At 43.7% G+C, this 26,164-nt stretch overlaps 1 protein-coding gene across 1 annotated transcript in view; it reads left to right on the top strand.

The window, feature by feature from the left end:
* The first annotated feature begins 7,484 nt into the window (after nucleotides 1-7,484).
* LOC130836240 (adhesion G protein-coupled receptor E2-like) overlaps nucleotides 7,485-26,164 on the top strand; it is a 47,237-nt gene continuing 28,557 nt past the window's right edge. The window contains exons 1-9 of the mRNA XM_057708306.1: nucleotides 7,485-7,542; nucleotides 11,700-11,753; nucleotides 12,068-12,187; nucleotides 12,725-12,880; nucleotides 16,948-17,094; nucleotides 17,561-17,707; nucleotides 17,781-17,833; nucleotides 17,950-18,027; nucleotides 18,457-18,634. Coding sequence (XP_057564289.1) covers nucleotides 7,512-7,542; nucleotides 11,700-11,753; nucleotides 12,068-12,187; nucleotides 12,725-12,880; nucleotides 16,948-17,094; nucleotides 17,561-17,707; nucleotides 17,781-17,833; nucleotides 17,950-18,027; nucleotides 18,457-18,634 — 964 coding nt within the window. The 5' untranslated portion in view covers nucleotides 7,485-7,511. The remainder of the gene's footprint in view (nucleotides 7,543-11,699; nucleotides 11,754-12,067; nucleotides 12,188-12,724; nucleotides 12,881-16,947; nucleotides 17,095-17,560; nucleotides 17,708-17,780; nucleotides 17,834-17,949; nucleotides 18,028-18,456; nucleotides 18,635-26,164) is intronic.

Consider the following 26,164-nt stretch of genomic DNA (forward strand, 5'->3'; position numbering starts at 1 on the left):
TGTTTTGCAACTTCCTCTGAAAACTATATTTCAAAATAAAAACTTAAAAATTAAGAAACCTGTCAATATATAGTAAATAGATAGTTCTAGTCACTCTGAACCAAGGTCTTCATAGGGGCAAAAAGGCCAATAGAATGATTCTTTATATTTGATATCGGAGGTCTTCCTATATAAAAAAAATATAAAAACCACCCTTTAGGAGGGTTGCAGTACAAATACTAGTCATGCTATGGAAATACTTAGAATTAAAAATTTCAGAGGACTGGCAAAAGATGGCAGAGGAGTAAGATGTGACATTCACCTTCCTCCACACAAATAAATCAAAAACATATCTACCTGGGAGTGGCTCCTGGAGAACACCTTCTGAATGCTGGCAGGAGACCTCAGGCCTCAAAAAAGGCAAGAAAATTTCCATGTAATCGGGTAGCACAAAGGAAAGAAGGGAAAAAGAGAGACAAAGCATTCTGAGGAGACTGGCTCCTCTGGAAGGGAGCTGTGAGGGGCGAAGGCTCCCACACATGGCGGAGCCCCCTCACTGGCAGGGAAGGACAGGGGGAGCCTTGCAGACCCCAAAAGAGAGAGCAACAGAAGGTCTGCCGAGGGCAGAGCAGAGAGATCCTTGCATGGAGGAGTCAGGCAGCACTCCCCAGCCAGAGAAGCTAATCTGCTCACCTGTGGCAGTGGTGGGGGCTGGGCGCCGAGGATTGGGCTTTGGAGAATAGACTCCAGGGAGAGAGTGGGGGCTGGCTGCATGAGAACAGCCTGGGGGAGCAGGTGCTCCAGAGAGCTAGGAGGGAGTTTGGGGAAAAAGCTGGGACAGAGAGTCAGGGGACTTTTGTTTCAGAGTGCTTGGGAGTAAATTCCCTCTCCATGAACTCACAGCCTGCGAAGCAGCGTGACCCATGGGGGCTGGATAAAAAAGCCTGCCTCCCACCCCACACTCCTGAATGGAGGATGCTGGATAGAAAAGTCTGCCATCCCGTGCCCCTGCATGCCCCGCACACCTCTGGGTTCTGCCGAACACCCACCCAACTGCCCACTGCCCCATTCCCCTGCCCCTGCCACTGCACCGCTGGCTGGTGGCCCACTCACCCACAGCCACCAAGGGCCCTGTGTGTAAGGCAAGTTATTGGCCACACCCTTCCGGCAGCAGGGGAAGCTCACCGACACCAAGGGTCCCGCGATCAGGACCAACTTCCCTGGGAGAACGCACAGCACACCTCAATCTCACACTGACCTCTGCTGCTGCAAGCATTCCTGCAGATTTCAGTTAGACTGCCATAACCCTCCCTACCCCTGACCTGAAGTTGCAAGTGAGCCCCAATCACCCTCTTCCACCCCCTCTTGCTTGGGCAGGAAAGCAACTCCTGAGAGCAACCTACATGCAAAGTAGGGAGCAAAACCAAAACTGATCCCTGAGGACTGCAGGACCAAAGAAGAGAAAGAGAAACAGCTGCAGGAGGAGCAGATTTAATGTCCACAATAGGCTTGAAAGAACCTGCATCTGTGGATCACCTGAATAGATGAGTGTTTCTACAATAGAGACTGTAGACATAGGGGACAACTGGGGGCTGTGGGGAAAAACACACGCAAGACTAATACCAGATCACAGTCTGAGCTCTTCACTGCAGGGGCAGAGCCATACCTAGAAGTATTGGAGGACTTCTTGGTATGCTTATCTTGTTTCTGGTTTTAGGTATTTGTTAGTTAAATGTTTACTGTATATATTTGTATGTGGATTTGCTTGTAATTGGTATGAGTACTCTCTTCTTTCTTTTCTTTGCTCTCTCATTTTCTCTTCTCATTGATTTCTTTACTTCCTCTCTTTTTGCAAGTGCAAGTGTGCACATTTCCTTGTGTGATTTTGACTAATTAGAGTTGCTTTTACCACCATTCTTGGGGATCTGTCTGTCTTTCCCCTTCTTCCTTTTTTTCTTTGCTCTCCTTCTACCTTCTTTTTCTCCATGCTGTGAAGCTTCCAGGGTCTTGGTTCCCTGGCCAGGTGTCAAACCTGGACCTCTGAGATAGCAGAGAGGAGTCCAGAACATTGGACAACCAGAGAACTTCTGACCCCATGGAATATTAATCAGCAAGTGCACCCCCAGAGTTCTCATTCTCAACACAAAGCTACAAATCCAACCAAAGGCCAGCAAGCTCCAGTGCTTGACACCTCAAGCCAAATAGAATGGAGATAAGAGGAATTTCTACTAGGCAGCATAGGGAAAGGAGACAGCAAATACTATAAATTAGACAAAATGAGAAAACAAAGAAAAACCTTGCAGGGAAAGGAGCAAGATAAAAACTGACAAGACCAAATAAATGAAGAAGAAATTGGAAAATTTCCTGAAAAAGAATTCAGAGTAATGATAGTAAAGATGATCCAAAAATCTCAAAAACAAAATAGAGAAAATATAAGAAACATTTGATAAGGACCTAGAAGAACTAAAGAGCAAACAAACAGTAATGAACAACACAAGAACTGAAATTAAAAATACTCTAGATGGTATAAACAGCAGGATAACTGAGGCAGAAGAACGAGTAAATGAGTTGGAAGATAGAATGGGGGGAAAATCTGCCACAGAGCAGGAAAAAGAAAAAAGAATTAAAAGAATGGAAGACAGTCTCAGAGACCTTGGAGATAATATTAAGCTTACCAACATTCAAATCATAGGTGTTCCAGAAGAAAAAGAAAAAAAGAAAGGGTCTGAGAAAATATTTGAAGAGATTATGGTGGAAAAATTCCCCTACATGGGAAAGGAAATAGTAAACCAAGTCCAAGAAGGGCAGAGAGTCCCATACAGAATAAACCCAAAGAGAAACACACTGGGGCACATATTAATCAAACTAATGAAAATTAAACACAAAGAAAATATATTAAAAGCAGCAAGAGAAAAGCAACAAATAACATATAAGGGAAAACACATAAGGATAACAGAAACTCTGCAGGCCAGAGGGCCAGGCAGGAGATAATTGTCTTGAAAGAGAAAAACCAACAGCCAAGCACACTCTACCCAGCAAGAATCTCATTCAGATTTGATGGAGAAATCAACAGCTTTACAGACAAGCAACAGTTAAGAGAATTCAGGACCACCAAACCAGCCCTACAATGAATGCTAAAGGAACTTCTCTAAGTAGGAAACATAAGAGAAGAAAAGGACCTACAAAAACAAAAACAAAACAATTAAGAAAATAGTAATAGGAACATACATATTGATAATTACCTTGAATGTAAATGGACTAAATGCACCAACCAAAAGACACAGACTGGTTGAATGGATACAAAAACAAGACCTATATATATGCTGTCTACAAGAGACACACTTCAGACCTAGGGACACATACAGACTGAAAGTGAGGGGATGGAAAAAGATAGTCCATGCAAATGGAAATCAAAAGAAAGCTGGAGTAGTGATACTCATATCAGATAAAATAGACTTTAAAATAAAAAATGTTACGAGACAAGAAAGGACACTACATAAAGATTGAGGGATCAATACAAGAAGAAGAGATAACAATTATAAATATATATGCACCCAATATAGGAGCACCTCAATACATAAAGCAAATGCTAACAACTATGGAAGACAAAATCAACAGTAGCACGATCATAGTGGGGGACTTTAACACCCCACTTACACCAATGGACAGATCATCCAGACAGAAAATTAATAAGGAAGCACAAGCTTTAAGTGACACAACAAATCAGCTTGATTTAATAGATATCTATAGGACATTACATCCAAAAACAGCAGATTTCACATTCTTCTCAAGTGCACATGGAACATTCTCCAGGATAGATCACATTTTGGGTCATAAATCAAGCCTTGGTAAATTCAAGAAAATTGAAATCATATCAAGCATCTTTTCTGACCACAACACTATGAGATTAGAAATCAATTACAGGAAAAAAACTGTAAAAAACACAAACACATGGAGGCTAAACAATATGCTACTAAATAATGAAGCGATCACTGAAGAAATCAAAGAGGAAATCAAAAAATACCTAGAGACAAATGACAATGAACACAACGATCCAAAACCTATGGGATGCAGCAAAGGCAGTTCTAAGAGGGAAGTTTATAGCGATACAATCCTACTTCAAGAAAGAAGAAAATTCCCAAATAAACAATATAAACTTACACCTAAAGAAACTAGAGAAAGAAGAGCAAACAAAACCCAAAGTGAGTAGACAGGGAGAAATCATAAAGATCAGAGCAGAAATAAATGAAATAGAGACAAAGAAAACAAGAGCAAAAATCAATAAAACTAAAAGCTAGTTCTTTGAGAAGATAAATAAAATTGATAAACCTCTAGCAAGACTCATCAAGAAAAAGAGGGAGAGGACTCAAATCAATAAAATTAGAAATGAAACAGGAGAAGTTACAACAGACACCACAGAAATAAAAAGCACCATAAGAGATTACTACAAGCAACTATATGCCAATAAAATGGACAACCTGGATGAAATGGATACATTCTTAGAAAAGGACAATCTTCCAAGACTGAACCAGGAAGAAATAGAAAATATGAACAGACCAATCACAAGCACTGAAATTGAGACTGTGATTAAAAATCTTCCAACAAACAAAAGCCCAGGGCCACATGGCTTCTCAGGCAAATTCTATCAAACATTTAGAGAGGAGCTAACACCTATTCTTCTCAAACTCTTCCAAAATATAGCAGAAGGAGGAACACATCCAAACTCATTCTATGAGGCTTCCATCACCCTGATACCAAAACCAGAAAAAGATGTCATAACAAAAGAAAATTACGGGCCAATATCACAATATAGATGCAAAAATCCTCAAAAAATACTAGCAAACAGAATCCAACAGCACATTAAAAAGATCATACACCACGGTCAAGTGGGGTTTATCCCTGGAATGCAAGGACTCTTCAATATATGCAAATCAATCAATGTGATACATCATATCAACAAATTGAAGGATAAGAACCATATGATCATCTCCAAAGATGCAGAAAAAGCTTTTGAGAAAGTTCAACATCCATTTATGATAAAAACTCTACAGAAAGTGGGCATAGGAGGAAGTTACCTCAATGTAATAAAAGCCATATATGACAAATCAACAGCCAACATCATTCTAAATGGGGAAAAACTGAAAGCATTCCCTCTAAGGACAGGAGCAAGACAAGGGTGCCCACTCTCACCACTGTTAGTCAATATAGTTTTGGAAGTTTTAGCCACAGCAATCAGAGAAGAAAAAGAAATAAAAGGAATCCAAATTGGAAAAGAAGTAAAATTGTCACTCTTTGCAGATAACATGATATTATACATAGAAAACCCCAAAGATGCTACCAGAAAACTGCTAGCACTAATCGATGAATTTAGTAAAGTAGCAGGATACAAAATTAATGTACAGAAATCTCTTGCATTCCTATACAGTAACAACAAAAGAGCAGAAAGAGGAATTAAGGAAACTCTCCCATTTACCACTGCAACGAAAAGAATAAAATACCAAGGAATAAACCTGCCTAAGGAGGCAAAAGATCTGTATGCAGAAAAGTATAAGACACTGATGAAAGAAATCAAAGATGATACAAACAGATGGAGGGACAAACTATCGTCTTGGATTAGAAGAACCAACACTGTGAAAATGACTATCCTACCCAAAGCAATCTACAGATTCAATGCAATCCCTATCAAATTACCAATGGCATTTTTCACAGAACTAGAACAAGAAACTTTACAATTTGTTTGGAAATGCAAAAGACCCCGAATAGCAAAAGCAACCTTGAGAAGGAAAGATGGAGCTGGAGGAATCAGCCTCCATGACTTCAAACTATATTACAAGGCTACAGTGATCGAGACAGTATGGTACTGGCACAAAAAAAGAAATATAGATCAATGGAACGCAATAGAGAGCCCAGAGATAAACCCATGCACATATGGGAACCTTATCTTTGACAAAGGAGGCAAGAATATACAATGGAAAAAAGACAGCCTCTTCAATAAGTGGTGCTGGGAAAATTGGACAGTAACATGGAAAAGAATGAAATTAGAACACTTCCTAACACCATACAGAAAAATAAACTCAAAATGGATTAAAGACCTAAATGTAAGGGCAGACACTATAAAACTCTTAGATGAAAACATAGGCAGAACACTCTATGACACAAACCAAAGCAAAATTCTTTTTGACCCTCCACCTAGAATAATGGAAATAAAATCAAGAATAAACAAATGAGACCTAATGAAACAAAAGCTTTTGCACAGTGAAAGAAACCATAAACAAGACAAGAAGACAACCCTCGGAATGGGAGAAAATATTTGCCAATGAATCATCTGACAAAGGATTAATCTCCAAAATATACAAGCAGCTCATGCAGCTTAATACCAAAAAAGCAAATAACCCAATCCACAAATGGGCAGAAGACCTAAATAGACACTTCTCCAAAGAAGACATGCAGGTGGCTAACAAACACATGAAAAGATGTTCAACATCACTCATCATTAGAGAAATGCAAGTCAAAACCACAATGATGTATCACCTCACATCAGTCAGAATGGCCATCATCAAAACATCTAGAAACAACAAATGTTGGAGAGGGTGTGGAGAAAAGAGAACCCTCCTGCACTGTTGGTGGGAATGTAAGATGGTAGAGCCACTGTGGAAAACAGTTTGGAGGTTCCTTAAAAAACTAAAAATGGAACTACTATATGTCCCAGCAATCCCACTACTGGGCATATACCCTGAGAAAACCATAATCCAAAAAGAAGCATGTTCATTGCAGCACTATTTACAACAGCCAGGACATGGAAGCAACCTAAATGCCTGTCAACAGATGAATGGATAAAGAAGATGTGGCACGTATATACAATGGAATACTGAGGCATAAAAAAGAATGAAATTGATTTATCTGTAATGAGGTGGGTAGACCTAGAGTCTGTCATACAGAGTGAAGTAAGCCAGAAAGAGAAAAACAAATACCGTATGCTAACTCATATATATGGAATCTAAAAGAAATGGTACTGATGAACCCAGTGACAGGGCAAGAATATAGATGCAGTGTAGAGAACGGACTTGAGGACACAGGGTGGGGTGGGGGCAAAGGGGAAGCTGGTAGGAAGTGAGAGAGTAGCATTGACGTATATTCACTACCAAATGGAAAATAGCTTGTGGGAAGTTCCTGCATAACACAGGGAGATTAACCCGATGACGGGTGATAATTTGGCCGGGATACGGAGGGTGGGAGGGAGTTGCGGGAGGGAGGGTTATGGAGATATATGTATAAATACAGCTGATTCATTCTGGTGTGCCTCAAAAAGTGGCACAACAGTGTAAAGCAATTATATTTCAATAAAGAGCTTAAAAAAAAAGAAATTTCAGAGGCATAATTATCAGGCAGAACAGGGGAAGGAAATCACCCAGACCAGCAGTTTCCTTTCAGGTCACGTAAAGCACAAGTTGCACTGAAAACTAGAAGTCCTTTTAATGCACACAGACCAAGATAAGACGTCCTCTGTGGCTGGGCTTTTTTGGCTCTGCACCATGAGAAACGAATATTTAAGTTTGCTGCCAGGTACGTAGAATTATAACAATGGTGATAGACAACTAAAGTTATCTGGGACTATTTATCCAGTTTTGAGAATTTTCTCTGTTCTTTGCTTTACTTCTGGCTTTTGCTTTATTTCTGGGTTTCCCACTATCGCTATAAGGGAGAGCAGGGGAGGAATTTCAAGAGGGTATTAACTCAATTATATTAAGTTCTCAAGGGAGAAATTTGGTGAAACTTATTCCTAGGGAAACTTGAGGACTTAACATAGATGTCTCATTTTACCACCTGTGTTAGTCCAGGTTCTCAAGAGCAACAAACCAAGAGGAGGTACATAGAGAGGGAGAGAAAGGGATTTATTTAAGGAAATGGTTCATGAGATTATGGAGGTTGGAAAGTCCAAAATCTGTAGGACAGGGGTGCAGGCTGGAAACCCAGGACGACTTGATGTTGCATCTCAAGTCTGAGGGCCTCTGGAAGTAAAATTTTCTCTTTCTTGAAGGATGTCAATGTTTTTCCTGTGAGGCTTTCAACTGATTGGATGAGGCCCACCCAGATTATGGAGGGTAATACGCTTTATTGAAAGTCTCCTGATTTAAATGTTAACTCATCTAAACACCTTCACAGCAACATCTAGACTAGTGTTGGACCAAATATCTGGGTCCTGTGGCTGAGCCACATTGAATCATAAAATTAACCATCTCGCCAATTATACTAATATTTCAGACTGGTGCACAGCCAAACTCTCTAAAAACTCTAATGCACTAAGAAAAACTCTGTCTTTTTGTTTTGGGGTTTGTATGAGTCATGGAGTGATTTGAAGAACAATAACAGTATAATAATCCGGTATCAATTAGGTCAGCCTAATTCTGATCAGTCTTTATTTCCTTCAATTCTTAGGATAATACCTGTTCCCTAGTAGGTTGGGTTTTCCTTTTTTAAGTTAATTTTTATTGGAGTATTATTGCTTTATAATGTTGCAGTAGTTTCCGCTATATAGGAAAGTGAATCAGCTATATATATACACACATATATACCCTCTGTGCTTTTTTGTTTTTGGATTTCCTTCCCAGTGAATTTACCACAGAGCACTGAGTAGAATTCCCAGTGTTAAACTGCAGGTTCTCATTAGTTATCTGTTTTATACATAGTAGCGTATACATGGCAATCGCAATTTCCCAGTTCATCCCATGCCCCATCTGTGTCTCTACTTCTGCTTTGCAAATAAGTTCATCTGTATCATTTTTCTAGATTCCACATAGAAGAGATATCATATGATATTTGTCTTTCTCTGACGTACTTCACTCAGTATGACAATCCCCAGGTCCATCCATGTTGCTTCAAATGGGATTATTTCATTCTTTTTTACGGCTGAGTAATATTCCATTGTATATATGTAGCACATGTTCTTTATCCATTCCTTTGTTGATGAACATTTAGGTTGTTTCCATGTCCTGGCTATTGTAAATAGTACTGCAATGAACATTGGGGTGCATGCATCATTTCAAATTATGGTTTTCTCTGAATATACATGCCCAGGAATGGGATTGTAAGATCACATAATTTGAAGTACAATAACAGTGAATTATTCAAGACCAGTATCAGTGAGGTCAACTTAATTCTGATTAGTCTTTATTTCCTTCAATGTTTAGGATTACACCTGTTCCCTAGTAGGTTAGGAGTTTATTATATGCTGTCTTCACTGGTTGTAATTTATTTCTTGGTTTTTATGAAAATAGCCATATTTCTAACCACGTGATTGTGGAACAAGATTTTTGTAAAAACTGGGCACATTTTGGAGGATGTAATGTACGAGTTGCTGTGGGCAGTTAAAAGAAATGAATAGCAAACTTAGTTTCTTCAAGACATTTACACTTTTAGGTGTGCATGTACAGTATACTCAGAAGACTAAATGACTTTATTCATACACATGGGACATTACGACTCATTCGATCTTGCTTTGGATGCCACACTTTAGAACATGGAAGGGGCATAGTTGATACAGCACCTGAGGCATGAAATGCCTGAACAGCTCTCTCAAGGGGCAGCTCCATGCTGGGTTTTGGACTCAGGCCGTCTGGCTCTGGAGCCTGGCTCTCTTTATCACTGGACAGAGACCTAAGAGAAAAGGAGTGTTTTATGGGTAAAGAGGGAATAATAGAAGTCTGGGACTCTGACCCTGAGAGAACCAAGGTGAGCATGTAATTCTGCCTGACCCTGGAGTCTGATCAGACACAAGTATGTCTCAGTTAATGGGAAAGTAATGGGAAGGTACTAGAGAAACAGGAGAGAAGCTCTGCTTTGCATTTTCTTTTCTTTTCTCTTCTTTCTTTCTTGCCTTCTTTCTTTCATTTCTAGATTTTACTTTTATTTGCGTTTAAAATTTTTGCACCATTTATTCCTGGGCCATAAGTTTTTGTTTCTTCAGTTTCTTCTGGGATATCTTTTTCTCCTGTACAATCTCCTCTTCTGGTTTAGGGACAATGTGTTCTTTTCCAGTAAGGATCATCTCAATGTGGCAGGGAGAGCTCATGTATGGGTTGTTCTGACCGTGAGCTCTGTACGTCCTGAGCTGCATCTTGGGGGCTGTGTTCACCTGGATGTGCTCAAGGACCAGAGAATCTACATCTAAGCCCTTAAGTTCAGCATTACTCTCTGCATTTTTGCGTATGTGCTGTAAGACTTCAGTACTCTTTTTGAGCCACAGACCCTGCATCCAGCCCCACTGTTTGGCCTGGGCACACCTACCAGCTCCACCATTGTAATGAAGGAATGGCACACGTTGCTTCTTTAAAGTGACATCTTTCCCATACTTTGTAGCTTTTCGAATATGCATACTCTTAATGACCTGGGCAGTTTCACAAGTGCTCTTAGAGTCAACATGAAGATTTGAACCTCTTGATTTGCAAGATTTTGTGGGGTGTTCTGGGTCCAGTTACTAGTGAGCCATTTTTGGAGGTTGCCTCAGGCCACTTACTGGAAAACTTCATTTTCTTCTTTTACTCTTTCTTTCCCTTTGGCAGACATGTGTTGCCTGTTTGCTCTGTGCCAGGCACTGTGCTAACACCTTAGTAGTCTTAAGTCATCTACAACCATAATAAAGCTCATCCTATTATTACCATTGTATTCATTTTGCATTGGGGGAAATTGTGGTTCAAATGATAGGTGGCATTTCCAAAGATGCATGAACACCAGGTAGAAGTCTGGAGGCAGACTTGGGCATGTCTCCAATGCATTCTCCACCAGGGTCCTCTGTCACATAACACAATGTTGAAATGGAAGGGGAATTTGTTTTTGCCTTTGCCTGAGAAGAAAGATCCTGTAAAGGCGCACAGATGTGAAAAAATTTTCATAGGGTTCATCGGCTCACCTGGATGGGTAGACTGGGTATTGCCTGTAGGGTAGATTTCAGCCCTTTGCAGCCACAATGGTTTCATACCACAAGCCTACTGTTGTCAGTGACTCACTCCTTAGGGAAGGACTGAAGATCAAGGGGAATAGCTGTGGCCTCAGTGCACTATAGGAGGAGGAGGAGCTCATTTGGAGGGAACCATAGAAGCCATGGGTGGTGAACCTAGAGAGGCACTTAACCAGGGGATAGTGGCTCTACCTGCAGGTTCCTTTGTTCCCATATCTCACCTATCCTCAACGCCCCCTCTCCTGATTCCAGGGCTCTGTGCCCTGTTGACATCATTGAGAGCTAGGGCTCAAACTTGGGGCTTTCTGACTCCAATACTCATCCTCTTCTTGTATGCCCTGAAACATGTACCCTCGCCAGGAGGAATGATCCTGGAAAGAAATCCTTAAAGCAGATTTCTGCCATTTGCAGAGAACAAAGAACCTGAGTATAGGCAGTCACACCAGTCTGAGGACTTTCTCCTTCAAATGTCCTGCCACCTTTGGGAGAGGTTGTGGTTTCTAAGATATGTCCCGTTACACGTAGCACCTGAGGTTGCAGGAGGGCTGTGCCTGTCAATGACCGATTCCTTGAGGAGTCCTGGGAGATGGGAGGGAAAGGCAGAGTCCTGGATTGTAGGCAAAGCACAGGAACCTTGGGGATGCTGCTGGAAAGTGGTGGGCTGCAGGGCCACAGCCACCTCCCCAGCAGGCGATGGCCATGAGGAAACGGATTGCAACTGGAGCTCCACCTTCCTCTCTTTGTCATCTCTGTCTTTCTGCCCCAGGACTCTTGGTGCTGCTGCTGTTGCTGATGGGACTTGCAGCCCAAAAGAGTAAACGTGAGTCTGGGGAAGGCGGAGAGTGTGTGCCAGGATCTGGGTCCTCTCACCAACAAGTGGGAGAAGGTGGCTTATTTTCAAGTGAGGTTTAGAAATGGTTCTCTGGGAATAAGAGAAGTTGTTTCTTCCTCCCCAAATGCCCAGAATATTCCAAGCTCTTCCTCTTTTGATGGTAGTCATCTCTTTGCCTCCTCCGTCCCTCCCTCCCATGCTCCCTCTCTTCCCCTACCCTTGGACCCCCAGCTGGCTGCTGGTTTCCTTCATTCCTTGGACCTTCTGACCATGGTCTCTATCTCCACATCTGTCCCCCACAGCCTGTGCTCGGTGGTGCCCTGCGAACTCCTCATGTGTCAATGGTACTGCCTGCCGCTGCGCTCCGGGATTCAGTTCTTCATCTGGGGAGATCTTCACCAACCCCTTGGAGAGTTGTGATGGTACAGAGGCTTGGAGGTGGTGGAAGGACAAGTGGAGATTGTGGGGTCAGGTCAAGTGCATGTGGGGGGACATGGGTGTTGGTTGAGGGCCTCAGCCTTTGTCCTCAGAACTGTCATCATGGACCGAAAAAAGAAAAGATATAAGGTGGAGAGATAAGACGTGAGTAAACTTGGCTTCCTGGAGAGGAGCTGGGTCTCTAGGAGTCTGGAGGCTGTGCCTCAGTTTGTCCTTTCAGGACTGAAGAGGGGGATACAGAGCTGCCATCCACCCTCCCACATCTACCCCTCCCACTGTGCCCCAATCTGGGGTGCCAGCCAGAGGGTCAAGAAGAGCGGAGCTGATTGCACAAGCTTCAGGAATGGCTTGCTCCAGCCACAGCCCAGCCTCAGCAGTACTGCCTAAGAGTCTAATTCTTTCCAGAAAGACTTAGATTAAGCAACAGGCCTGATGCTGGGGAGTCAGGTAGGGGATGGGGATCTCTGCCTGGAGGTAACTCATGCCTTTGGGAGGTGACCCTTTGCTCTGTTGTGTTCCAGACATCAATGAGTGTGGACCACCCTTACTAGTGTCCTGTGGAAAATTTGCAGACTGCCAGAACACGGAAGGGGATTACCACTGCACGTGCATGAAAGGATTGGTGCTTATTTCTGGGGGAAAAACATTTAGGATTGCAAGGGAGAACACATGTCGAGGTAAGAATGACCCTGAATCTTCCACCTCTCCATCCATGAGGTTTGTGGTCACCCAAATGCTGAGTCATTCCTGCAGCATCCAGGGGTCAGGGCATTGGTTACAGGTGTAGCACGCAGGTCTGAGTTGGGACAGGTGTACCTGTGACTGTCCCACCTGCACAGAGAGGCTGGCTGGCATGAGCCAGGGACCCAAAACCTGGCATTGCCACCTGATAGCTGAGTGTGTGACACTGGCCAGGATATGTATTCAGAAATCACTGTTAACAAGTGAGATGTGATAATACTATTGTGATTTTATGTTTTCTTTTTTGAGTCTCTATCTTTTACATATAAAAACAAAGTAGCTTTGCCTTTTGTTAACTGTGTGATATTGGACAAATTACTTCACCTCTCTGTGCCCCAGTTTACCTATCTGTAAAAAGGGGGTGGCAATGGTGCTTACCTCATAGAATTGCTGGGAAGTACCTGAGGTCACAAAGCACTAAACAGTGATGGCTGTGGTTTTACAGTTATAATCAATATGATCTAACGCACCCTCCCTTGGATAGGCATCCCTGGGAGCTGTGCCTCAGGGTGAGTGCTCAGAGAGCAATTGTCCTGGTCCATTCGCTCACCAGCGCCCCAGGAGGAGCCTGGCCTCCACACATCATCATAGTTTGCCCTCTTTCTAGGGGGGTCAGGCAGGCAGTGGAAGGAGCAGATGGGGCAGATGGGAGCCATGACTCCAGAGAGGGGGTTAGAACTGAAAACTAAGGACAGGAGGAGGAGAGCAAAGGTAGGAGGGGAGGAGGAGGTTAAGCCCATGGTGCAGAGGACTTTGAGGGGCATCCACAGGCCTACCTTGCTGCAGAGAGAAGAGCCCACAAACTTGGTCCCAACCCCTTCCCTCCTACCCCACAGAGGGAGGACTGCAGAGCCTCTCTGGTGGGAGGGAAGAGAGGACCTGCATCTATATGGAGGCACTGCTGGCCCATAGGGGCCTCTGTGGGTGGATGCTGTACTTGAAACATGTGGCCTGGCCAGAATACAGAGCATTCATGTGAATGGGAAAAGGTACCAGTCTCCTTGTGAACTGTGTGTTTGGAGAATGGAGAATGAGCTGGTTTTCCTCTCCCCATTTGCCTCCTTGGCCAGACACCCTTGTGCAGTGAGCAACCTGTACAACTGCACATGGTGGTCATGGATCCTACTCAATGTGCCTGGACTGGGGGTGCTGCCCACCCACTGTTGCAGGCCCCTACAGAGACATGGATGACCAAGACTAAGGTGGGAGGGGACCCCAATGAGCCTCAAGGTTGGTGACAGGAAGGGAGCAGCTTGCTCGTTTGGACCAAAGTCTGCCAACTGAAGACCCAGATCTGTGACAGACTCAGCTGAGCTGTCAGTGCACCCTGCACTTTGGCATTCCAGTTTTCACTGCACCTGAGGACATGTCCACCCACGTCCTGGCCTTGGGGTCTGCTATGTGCAGGAGACCCGAGCTGCTCCTTGGGTTCTTCCTTCCACTTTCTCCAGACATCAGCGGGCTGTCCTGTGTACCTACCTAGTCTCCCGACCTTCCCTGAACCCCAAGGCTCAGAGCTGTTTGTAGAGGGTCACTTTCAGATGTTTGGAACATCCCCCTTCCACCTGGCATATTATTTGTGTAAAACAAAAGAGGGGTGGCATTCAAGATACTCAATGAGATTACAGCACCATGTGTTCCAGAACAGTATGTATCCTCTTTGTGATGCTCAGTGACTGCCAGGATGAGACCTCCCCCCACTGGGACCCTCTCGGACACCCTGGGCCATGGTGGACCCTGGGGCCCTGTCCAGAAATGTGGGAGGAAGGAGATTCAAGGACAGGTCTACTGTCCCCAGCTGGTCCTAACCCTTGCCAAAACCCTACCAGGGGAAGATGCCTCCTGGCACCATGACCCCACTTCTCAGCTGCTCAGATCCCCACTCAGGGCTCCACTCTGACCCTCCCCAATAATTCCAGTTCTCAGGCCTGAGGCAGCAGTGATAGCTGGAGCCTGGGGGTACCTGTCTCAGGGGTGAGCAGGGTGACATCAACCCCCCAACACACTGGAAGAATCAGGTGAACAAAGAGGCTCCCATCTGGTCCAGATTATAGGAAAGATTGTCACTGGGGACTACTGCCCCTGGCCTGACCCTCTACTGAAGTGATCAACTCAGATCCCACGATGACCCAGACCACTTGGGGACAGAAGATGGAGGCTGAGCCCCACTCAGAAGGGTCCACAGGTCTATGTTCCTGGTGGGAGGCCAAGGGCCAAGATGACAGAAACACCTGCCACCCTTCGCCCATGAGCACCTGCTCCCTGCCTCAGCCACCCAGCCCTCGCCCATTGCGGGCCTTGCTCAGATGTGGATTCTCACAACTTCCTGCCAATCCAGGCGATGCCTTTATGGGAATAGGAAAAAGGCATCTTCACAGTCCCAAGGCTGCCTGGCCAGACATCAGCCCCACTGTCCAGCACAGCCTGATGCCCACTGCCCAGGTGGCCCTGGCCTCTCTGGCATCATCCTCATTTTCTGTGCCACTGCCCAAAAGCCTCGTCCTTGAGCCTTGAGGGCCTGGCTCAGGGGTGGATCTTGGTCCATCTCCATGGAGCTGGAGTCTCAGAGTTAGCATGGATGGACAGGAGAGTGCTTTCCTGCAGGGTCACCAGGATCCAAGAACTCAGCTGGCAGCACGCACCCTGGGGGAGTCAGGATAAAGTCCATCAGTGGGAGCCAAGACGGGCCCTGCTCAGGGAGCACAGCATTTCCCCTGCAGTCAGTTCCCGGGAAGGCACAGTCAGGCCTTTGTCTAAATCCTCAGGCTGGGAAACAGGCAGCTGTGATGTCCCCACCCCAGCTAGATGCTGTTCAGGGAGGCTGAGGGAGCTAGAGCTGGCAGGCAGGGAGGACGTGGGTCACTTCTGGCCACAACTGGACAACAGAACATCCGAGCCACTGTGCTCACCCATAGGATGCCTCCATGTGAATTAGAAAAGGCACCCACTCACCGGGGAGGAGAGAATGGGCCCTTCTGGATGCTTCTATGCCAGGAAACATGGCTGACCACCAGCCCGGAAGGCTGTCCACAGCTGTAGGCGTCCATCACCCTCTCCTTCCCGTTGCAGACGTGGACAGTGTGAGGCTGTCCTGGAGCTGGGGAAGGAGCCCAGGTGGTTCCTGGAGCCCGAGGAGGAGGGAGAAAAGCCTCAGGTTCCTGCAATGCCAAGGGCCCGCCAGAGCCCTATCCAAGGATTCGCCTCCCTGAAAGTTCCCGACATAGACCAGGGAGGCAGCAGAGCCTCCTGGGCTTGGAGTTCCCTTGTGGAGTTCCCTGCCTCTGAGAACATTCCCCAGACCTCACCCCTTCCTCATCTGTCACATGGAATCACAGGAAGGTGTTACTTCTGTCTCTAAGAGGGGGAACCTTCGTCCAGGGCTAAGGAGAATGTGGGTATGAGCCTTGATGGGGAAGTCTAGCTTCCATGATTCAGTTTCCCTCTTTGCCTCAGTTTTCTTCTTAAAAATAGGGATGTAGTCCCTGCCGACCCCATCTTAAAGGAAGCTGCCATAATAAGGTTTGGCACTGGGGAGGCAGCAGCACTTTCAGCAAAGGTGTGTCCTCAGTGCAGGCAGTGAAGAGATGGGAGACCTGGGCTGGGCAGGGCTGATCCTTTAGGTTCTGTTCTAATAAAGGCAGGGATGCAGCACCGGATGGCCATGCAGTCTCACCCACAGCATCAATATGTGGGTAGCTATCAGTGTTGCAGCCTCCCTGGCTAGAAACCCATCACAGGTACCCCGACACATGAAGGGATTCAGCTTTGTCTGGGATCACACTTGCTCACACACAATTCTGCTTTGTCCACCTTGCAGGAACGATCTGAGCTTATGGAATTTTTAGAGTAGAAAATGTTAACACAAATTTGTATCCTAAAAGCCCAGGTGGCTGGTGGAGGGGGGTTGTTCTCTGTGTGACGTGCTAAGAAATTTGAGAAGGACTAGGAAGGGTGGGTGTGGTGAGTGGAGAGGGTGGCCCTGACCCTCTGGTTTTGTCCTCAGATGTGAATGAATGTGCCTCGAGGAGAAACCCATGCCACAGCTCCACCCACTGCTTCAACCTCGTGGGCACCTATGAGTGCCGCTGCCGCCCTGGCTGGAAGCCGATTCCTGGGTCCCCGAACGGCCCAAACAACACCGTCTGCGAAGGTTCAGAGCTCAGATGCTACACTTCTGGAGACCCACACTCAAAACACCTGATCACATATGCAGGGCACCCACAGAAACCAAACAGCTTGAACACTGGTGTGCCCTGCTGTGCCTGGTGTTAAGCCTTTTGAGGCTAAATGTGAAAACACCTGGGGGTCCTGGGGAAGGATCTGGGGCACCGAGAGGAAAGCTCCCAGGGACTCCAGGCAGCAGCTAATTATTAAGTGAGATGAAGACACTGCAGTATTTTCCCAGCCTGGAAGGGGCTCACATGCTGTGTGTCAGAACTCTGCACACGTCCCATAAATAACCTCAGAGTCCACCCGCGGAGGATGTGCGATCACCAGGCAGCACCCCCTCCTGGGCGGGGGAGGGGGCACTAAATGGGAAAGGGGGCGGGGCACCGTGAGGAGAGGGGCCTCATCAGGGCTGCGATAGAGCCTGACCCCCTTCTTCGTGTCCCCAGATGTGGACGAGTGCAGCTCCGGGCAGCATCAGTGTCACAACTCCACCTTCTGTGTCAACACTGTGGATTCATACACCTGCGACTGCCGCCAAGGCTGGGTGCCCAAATCCGGATTCCGGAATGAGCAAAACACCACCATCTGCGAAGGTACCTGTCCTGACCCCAGACCCCGCCCACAACAAACACAGACACTCTCACACCTAATGAACCTGTGTCCTGTCCCCTGCAGAGATCTTCCCCACCTGGACCGCACCCCCTGGAATCAAAAGCCAGGTGAGTGGCCTCAGCAGGCACCAGGAAGCAGGAAATCCCTCCGCACAGCCCGCCCCTTTCCCCCAAGACCCCCCACTCTCTCATGAGGGTCTCTGACCACTTTATCTTCTCCCCAGAGGCTCTCTCACTTCTTTAACAAAATCCACGATCTGGGCAGAAACTTCAGTTCAGCCCTTGTCCAGGGCACTATCCAGGTAAGGGCAGGACCCAGGGGAGGCAAGGTGGAGGCGTTCCACAGGGACCTGGGAGAGATGCGGTCTGGGAGGAGACTCCGCAACACCAAGAGCGCACTGCTGTCCATGCCCTGCCTCTGCCAGGGTGGGTGGGAAGAGCGGACACTGCAGGAATCTGGACTCACTGTTAGACACTCACGCTCACCTACTAATGACCTTTCTTCTTCCTGTTTCTGGATATTGGGTTTACATAACTCTTGGCATTCATGAACAGGGTTGACCTCTGAGTGCCTGGATTCCAGGGGCAAAGACCATCCAGGGAATCCCATCCGCTCCCACCTTTATCACCCAAACAGTCTCTTGACTCTGTTCTCTGCGACTGAGTGTGTAACGCCTTCGTGCAGCCTGTGAGGTGCGTGGGCTACTGGTTCTGTGTCCCCATCCCTCCAGGACCTCGTACAGGAGCTGGGTGATCTGCTGGAGACCCCTGGGGACCTGGAAACCCTGCCCCACTCAGAGCAGCACTTTGTGGCCACTAGCCTGCTCTTTGGCCTGGAGAATGTCCTGAGAGGGCTTAGCAAGGCCCTGCCCAATGGACCACTGACTTTCAGTTCATCTGCAGGCACAGGTAAGTAAGTACCTGAGTCTGCCCCCAGGCTCCTGCTCTGCCTATTCCCTGCCTCATTCCTCTTCCTGTCCCACTAGAGCCAAGGGACCATGCTTGTATTTCAGCGTTAATGTCATAAACAAATTAAAAGAAAAGGTTATGGGCAAAATAGATGAGAGGGATTAAGAGGTGCAGACTTCCAGTTCTAAAATAAAGAAATCAAGGGATGTAATATACAGCATAGGGAATACAGTCAATAATATTATAAGGAAACAGATGATAAGTAGACATTGTGGTGATCATTGTGTAATGTATAATAATATCAAATCATTGTACTGCACACCTAAAATTATTATAATATTCTATGTCAATTATACTTCAGTAAAAGTGAAAAAATGTTGACAAGAAATGAAAAATTGTAAGTAATGTATATTTTCACTGTAAAATAAATTATTAGCTGAGAAAATAATTGTAAGGAAGAATTTAAGATAAAATATAAATGGCTTCAAAAGAAAGCAAGGTATTAAATTTGGAAGAATATAAATCTATTATTCCTTGATGTTTAAGTATGATTTTTTTTATCGAGGTGAAGTTCACATAATATAAATTCACCATTTTAACCAGAGTGTACAATTGGGTGGCATGTAGTAGTACATTCACAGAGTTGTACAACTTTCACCTTTATTTCTAAAATATTTTCATAATCCCAAAAGTATTCTCTGCACCCACTAAGCAGTCACTCATTTCTTCTTTCCTTCACCCCTGGCAACCAATTATTGGTTTTATGCCTCTATGTATTTGCTATCCTGGAGATTTCGTGGAAATAGAATCATAAAACATGTGACCTGATAGTCTAGCTTCTTTCAGCTAATGTAATGTTTTTGAGGTTATTTCATGTTGCATAATGTATCAACATCTCATTCCTTTTTTTTTTAATTTATTATTTTTTTGGGGGTACACCAAGTTCAATCATCTGTTTTTATACACATATCCCCGTATTCCCTCCCTCCCTCGACTTCCCCTCACCATCCCTCGAGTCCCCCCCACCCTTCCCGTCCCAGTCCTCTAAGGCATCTTCCATCCTCGAGTTGAACTCCCTTTGTTATACAGCAACTTCCCACTGGCTACATATTTTACAGTTGGTAGTATATATATGTCTGTGCTACTCTCTCACTTCGTCTCAGCATCTCATTCCTTTTTATGGCTGAATAATAATGCATTGTATATAGATAAGCCACCTTTTATTTTTCCATTCATCCATGGATGGATATTTGGATTGTTACCACCTTTGACTGTTGTGAATAGTGCTACTGTGAATATTGGTATACAAGTATTGGTTTGAATAAATGTTCTCAGGTCTTTGGGGCACATAACTAGGAGTGGAAATGCTGAATGATGTGGTAGTTCTATGTTCAACTTTTTGCGAAACTACCAAACTATTTTCCTGAAGTGGCTATTTTTCCATTTTAGGTTTGCAGCAGCCATGTTATAGGGTTCCATTCTCCTCATCCTCAGCAACCCTTGTTACTTCCATTTTGGTTTGTTTTCATTATAGCTATTCTAGTATATGTCAGGTGATATCTCATTACCGTTCGATCTACATTTCCCTAGTGCCTAAATATGCTTAATATCTTTTCACGTTATTGTTGAGTATTTGTGTACATTTCTGGAGAAATGTCTATTCAGGTCCTTCGCCCATTTTTTCTTTTTTTGGCTGTGCTATGCAGCTTGTGGGATCTTAGTTCCCCAACCAGGGATTCAACCTGGGCCCCAGCAATGAAAGGCCGAGTCCTAACCACTGGACTGCCAGGGAACTCACCGTCTTTTGCCTATTTTTAAATTCCGTTGTTTGGCATTTGGTTCTTGAGCTGTAAGAGTGCTTTATATATTCTAAGAGTAGACCCTGTGAGAGATGTGATTTGCAAGTGTGTTCTCCGATTCTGTAGCTTGTCTTTTCACTTTCTTCATAGTCTTTTCACTTTAGTAGACAGATGCGTTAAATTTTGACAAAGTCCATTTTATCTGCTGCTTCTTTTGTTTCTTGTGCATTGCTTGTCATATCTAAGAATCCATTTCCAAATCAAAGCCATGAAGATTTATCCTTATTTTTTCTTGTGTTCTTGTTTTAGCTTTTAAATGTAGGTCTTTGAGCCATTTTGAGCTAATTGTTGGGCATTGTGTGAGGTAGGGGTCCAACAGCCTTTTTTTTTTTTCCTGTGTAGGTAGCTAGATGTCCAAGCATAGTTTATTGCTGAGACTATTCTTTGCCGCATTGAAAGGTCTTGGCTCCCATTGTTGAAAATCAGCTGACCGTAGATGTATGTGCTTACTTCTGGACTCTCAATCCTATTTTGTTGGTCTATATGTTCATCTTTATGCCAGTACCATACTGTTTTGAATACTGTAGGTTTGTAGTAAAATTTTAAATCAGAAAGGTGAATACTCTAACTTTGTTTTTCATTTTCAAGATTGTTTGAATATTTGGGCTTCTTACAATAGCATATGAATTTCAGGATGAACTTTTCCATTTCTGCAAAAAATAATAAAATGCAGTTGTGATATTGTTAGTATTGTATTGAACCTGCAGATCACTTTGGGGAATATTGTCGTGTTAAAAATATTATCTTCCCATTCATAAACACAGGATGTCTTTTCATTTATTTAGGGTTTTACATTTCTTTCAACAATCCTTTGTTGTTTTCTGTGTACAAATCTTGAGCCTCCTTGGAAAATTTGTTCTTAATAATTTGTTGAAGATTTTTGCATCTACGTTCATAAGAGATATTGATGTAGAGTTTGGTTTTATTGTGATGTCTTTCTCTGGTTTTGTTTTCTGGGTAATGGTGGTCTCGTGGAATTATTTTGGTGGTGTTTCTTCCTCTTCTATTTTTTGGAAGAATTTACAAAGTGTTCATGTCAATTCTTGCTTAAGTGGTTGGTAGAATTCTGATCTGGACTTTTCATGTTGGGAGGTTTTGACGTCTTATTCAGTCTCCTTGCTAGTTATAGGTCTGTTCAGACTTTCCATTTCTTCTTCAGTTACTTTTGTAGTTTGTGTGTCTGTAGGAATTTGTCTATTTCATCTAGGTTACTGTTTTGTGCTAGTTTCAGCCTATCAGTAACAAATGCTGTGGTTGGACTGGCTCTTGTGGTTCTGTTACTGAACCAAACTTGGGTCTGCTCACCCTTTTGCAGGAAAGCCAATCTAGTGACATCAGGTTGTAGTGAAGGAAAATGCAGCATTTATTGTGAGGTGCCAGACAAGGAGTCCAGGGCAGCTAATACTCAAAACACCTGAACTCCCCAGTGAGCTTCAGGGACCATTTTAAAAGCCAAGGTGAGAGAAGAGAGTCTCAGGGTATGTGATCAACTCTGGTTGATAGTGAAGTAACAGGGCAATTGTCATATCAATCCTCAGGCTGCAGCAGCCCTGGAGTTGATGTGCTCATGGTCTTCAAGTAGTTAACTTCTTCCATTTAGTGGGGTTTTTTAGCATCTGTAAAATGACTCAGGAAATGTGCATCAGATATTGTAATCTAGGTTCTTCAGAGAGGAACTAAATCAGAGGACATGGGGGAGGGGTCTGTCCTAGGAAAGTCCCATAGGGTTCTGCTTGGTTATTGTTCTTATTATGATTGCAAGATTCCCTTCAGTGATAACTATCAGGAAACTTTGAAAAAATAAATGTTTGTTACATATAAGACCTGAAAATTACACAGCACACTTGAGGCCACAGAGTCACATCACAGGGGGAGAGGGAGAGAAAGAGAGAGAGAGGCCCTGGGGTTAGCTTTTATTGAGGTAGTTCTTGGGGGCCTAGGATTTGGGCTCACTCTTTTCTTTAAAAATATTTATTTATTTATTTATTTATTGGCTGTTTTGGGTCTTTTCTGCTGCACGTGGGCTTTTTCTAGTTGCAGCAAGCAGGGGCTACTCTTGGTTGCGGTGCATGGGCTTTGCATTGTGTTGGCTTCTTTTGTTGCAGAGCACAGGCTCTAGGCATGTGGGCTTCAGTAGTTGTGGCATGTGGGCTTAATAGTTGTGGCACATGGGCTCTTTCACTCCATGGCATGTGGGATCTTCCCAGACCAGGGATCAAACCTGTGTCTCCTGCATTGGCAGGTGGGGTGACAACCACTGTGCCACCAGAGAAGCCCTGTGCTCACTCTTTCTTGGTGAATTTAAAACATAAGAGCCAGAATTTAAAGTGTTGGAAAAGATAAAAACAAGTAGCCTAAACATTCAGTTATTGAAATCAGTGAAGATCTCTGAAACAAAAAAGCCTCTGTAAGAGGAGGTGGCCTGACTCTTTATCTAGTCCCCTGTCTGGCAATGTGTTTATTGTATTTGAAGTGAGTGCCTCTTTGAAATGGATGCCTGGGCAATTAAAGCTTAAGTCAAGCACTAGCATTATTAAAAAAAGAAAAAAAACCCCACAACTGTCAGGGATTATACTACAGTTATCTAATTTGCTCATAGTTTCTAATAATACTGTGTAAATTCGGATAGTATACATGTTACTAAACTCAGCTTCAGCTGTTCACCGCTCAAAAACCAAAACTCAAGAGGCCACTGTTGGTAGAAAGGAAAAGTTGCTTTAGTCAAAAGACTGGCAACCTGAGGAGAAGGCAGACTTGTATCCCTGAAGCTGCTCTCAAGATTCTGCTCAGCCATGACATTTTTCAAAAAATAATTAATTAATTAATTAATATTTTGGCTGCATTGGGTCTTTGTTGTTGTACACTGGCTCTCTCTAGTTGCAGTGATTGGGGGCTACTCTTCATTGCTGTGGACGGTCTTCTCATTGTGGTGGCTTCTCTTCTTGTGGAGCATGTGCCCTAGAGCACGTGGGCTTAAGTAGTTGTGACACACAGGCTTAGTGGCTTCTTAGCATGTGGAATCTTCCTGGATCAGGGATCAAACCCGTGTCCCCTGCATTGGCAGGTGGATTCTAAACCACTGCAACACCAGGGAAGTCGTAGCCATGATCGTTTTTAAAGGGAAACAAGGGAAAGAATCTCAGTGAATCATTAAGGCAGGAAGTGAAGCTATGTATCATTTTTTTGGCTCTTTATTGGAATATTATTGCTTTACATTCTTGTACCAGCTTTTGAGGTACACCAAAGTGAGTCAGCTTTTTTTATACATATATCCCCATATTCCCTCCCTCCCACAACTCCCCCCCACCTCCCCATCCTGGCCCTCTAAGGCATCACCCATCATTGAGTTGATCTCCCTTTGTTATACAGCAACTTCCCACTGGCTATTTTACAGTTGGTAGTATATATATGTCTATGCTACTCTCTCTCTTTGTCGCAGCTTCCCCTTTGTCCACCGCTCCCCCAACCTTGTGTTCTCTAGTCCATTCTCTGCATCTGCATCCTTATTCTTGCCCTGTCACTGGGTTCATCAGTACCATTTTTTTTTTTTTTTTTTAGATTCTGTATATATGAGTTAGCATACAATATTTGTTTTTCTCTTTCTGGCTTACTTCACTCTGTAAGACAGACTCTAGGTCTATCCAAGCTCCATTTCATTTCTTTTTATAGCTGAGTAATATTCCATTGTATATATACGCCACATCTTCTTTATCCATTCATTTGTTGATGGGCATTTAGGTTGCTTCCATGTCCTGGCTATTGTAAATAGTGCTGAATAAACATTATATTACATGTTTCTTTTTGGATTATGGTTTTCTCTGGGTATGTGCCCAGTAGTGGGATTACTGGATCATATGGTAGATCTATTTTTAGTTTTTCAAGGAACCTCCAAACTGTTTTCCATAGTGGCTCTACCAACTTACATTCCCACCAACAGTGCAGGAGAGTTCCCTTTTCTTCACACCCTCTCCAGCATTTGTTGTTTCTAGATTTGTTGATGATGGCCATTCTGACCGATGTGAGGTAATACCTCATTGTGGCTTTGACCTGCATTTCTCTGATGATTATGATGTTGAGCATCTTTTCATGTGTTTGTTGGCCATCTGTATGTCTTCTTTGGAGAAATGTCTATTTAGGTCTTCCGCCCATTTGTGGATTGGGTTATTTGCTTTTTTGGTATTAAGCTTCATGAGCTGCTTGTATATTTTGGAGGTTAATCCTTTGTCCGTTGCTTCGTTGGCAAGTATTTTCTTCCAATCTGAGGGTTGCCTTCTTGTGCTGTTTATGGTTTCTTTTGCTGTGCAAAAGCTTTTAAGTTTCATTAAGTCCTATTTGTTTATTCTTGATTTTATTTCCATGATTCTAGGAGGTGGGTCAAAAAGGATGTTGCTTTGATGCATGTCATAGAGTGATCTGCCTATGTTTTCCTCGAGGAGTTTGATAGTGTCTGGCCTTACATTTAGGTCTTTAATCCATTTTGAGTTTATTTTTGTGTATGGTGTTAGGAAGTGTTCTAATTTCATTCTTTTACATGTTGCTGTCCAATTTTCCCAGCACCACTTATTGAAGAGGCTTTTTTCCATTGTATTTTCTTGCCTCCTCTGTCAAGGATAAGGTGACCATATGTGTTTGGGCTTACTTCTGAGTTCTCTGTTCTGTTCCATTGATCTTCCTTTCTATTTTTGTGCCAGTACCATACTGTCTTGATCACTGTGGCCTTGTAGTATAGTTTGAAGTCAGGAAACCTAATTCCACCAACTCCATCTTTCCTTCTCAAGATTGCTTCGACTATTCAGGGTCTTTTGCGTTTCCATACAAATTATAAGATTTCTTGCTGTAGTTTTGTGAAAAATGCCATTGGTAATTTGATTGGGATTGCATTGAATCTGTAAATTGCTATGGTAGTACAGTCGTTTTCACTATGTTGATTCTTCCAATCCAGGAACATGGTATGTCCCTCCATCTGTTTGTGTCATCTTTGATTTCTTTCATCAGTGTCTTAAAGTTTTCTGCATACAGGTCTTTTGCTTCCTTAGGCAGGTTTATTCCTAGGTATTTTATTCTTTTTGTTGCAATGGTGAATGGGAGAGTTTCCTTAATTTCTCTTTCTGCTCTTCCGTTGTTAGTGTATAGGAATGCAAGAGATTTCTGTGCATTAATTTTGTATCCTGCTACTTTACTAAATTCATCAGTTAGTGCTAGCAGTTTTTAGTAGCATCTTTAGGGTTTTCTATGTATAATATGTCATCTGCAAAGAGTGACAATTTTACTTCTTCTTTTCCAATTTGGATTCCTTTTATTTCTTTTTCTTCTCTGGTTGCTGTGGCTAAATCTTCCAAAACTATGTTGAATAATAATGGTGAGAATGGACACCCTTGTCTTGTTCCTGTTCTTGGAGGGAATTCTTTCAGTTTTTCCCCATTTAGAACGATGTTGGCTTTTGGTTTCTCATATATGGCTTTATTATGTTGAGGTAATTTCCTTCTTTGCCCATTTTCTGGAGAGCATTTATCATAAATGGATGTTGGATTTTGTCAAAAGCTTTTTCCACATCAATTGAGATTATCTTATGTTTTTTATCCTTCAATTTGTTCATATGATGTATCACATTGATTGATTTGCGTATATTGAAGAATCCTTGAATCCCAGGGCTAAACCCCACTTGGTCATG

This window comes from Hippopotamus amphibius, chromosome 15 (assembly GCF_030028045.1).
Source record: "Hippopotamus amphibius kiboko isolate mHipAmp2 chromosome 15, mHipAmp2.hap2, whole genome shotgun sequence".
Taxonomy (NCBI): Eukaryota; Metazoa; Chordata; class Mammalia; order Artiodactyla; family Hippopotamidae; genus Hippopotamus; species Hippopotamus amphibius.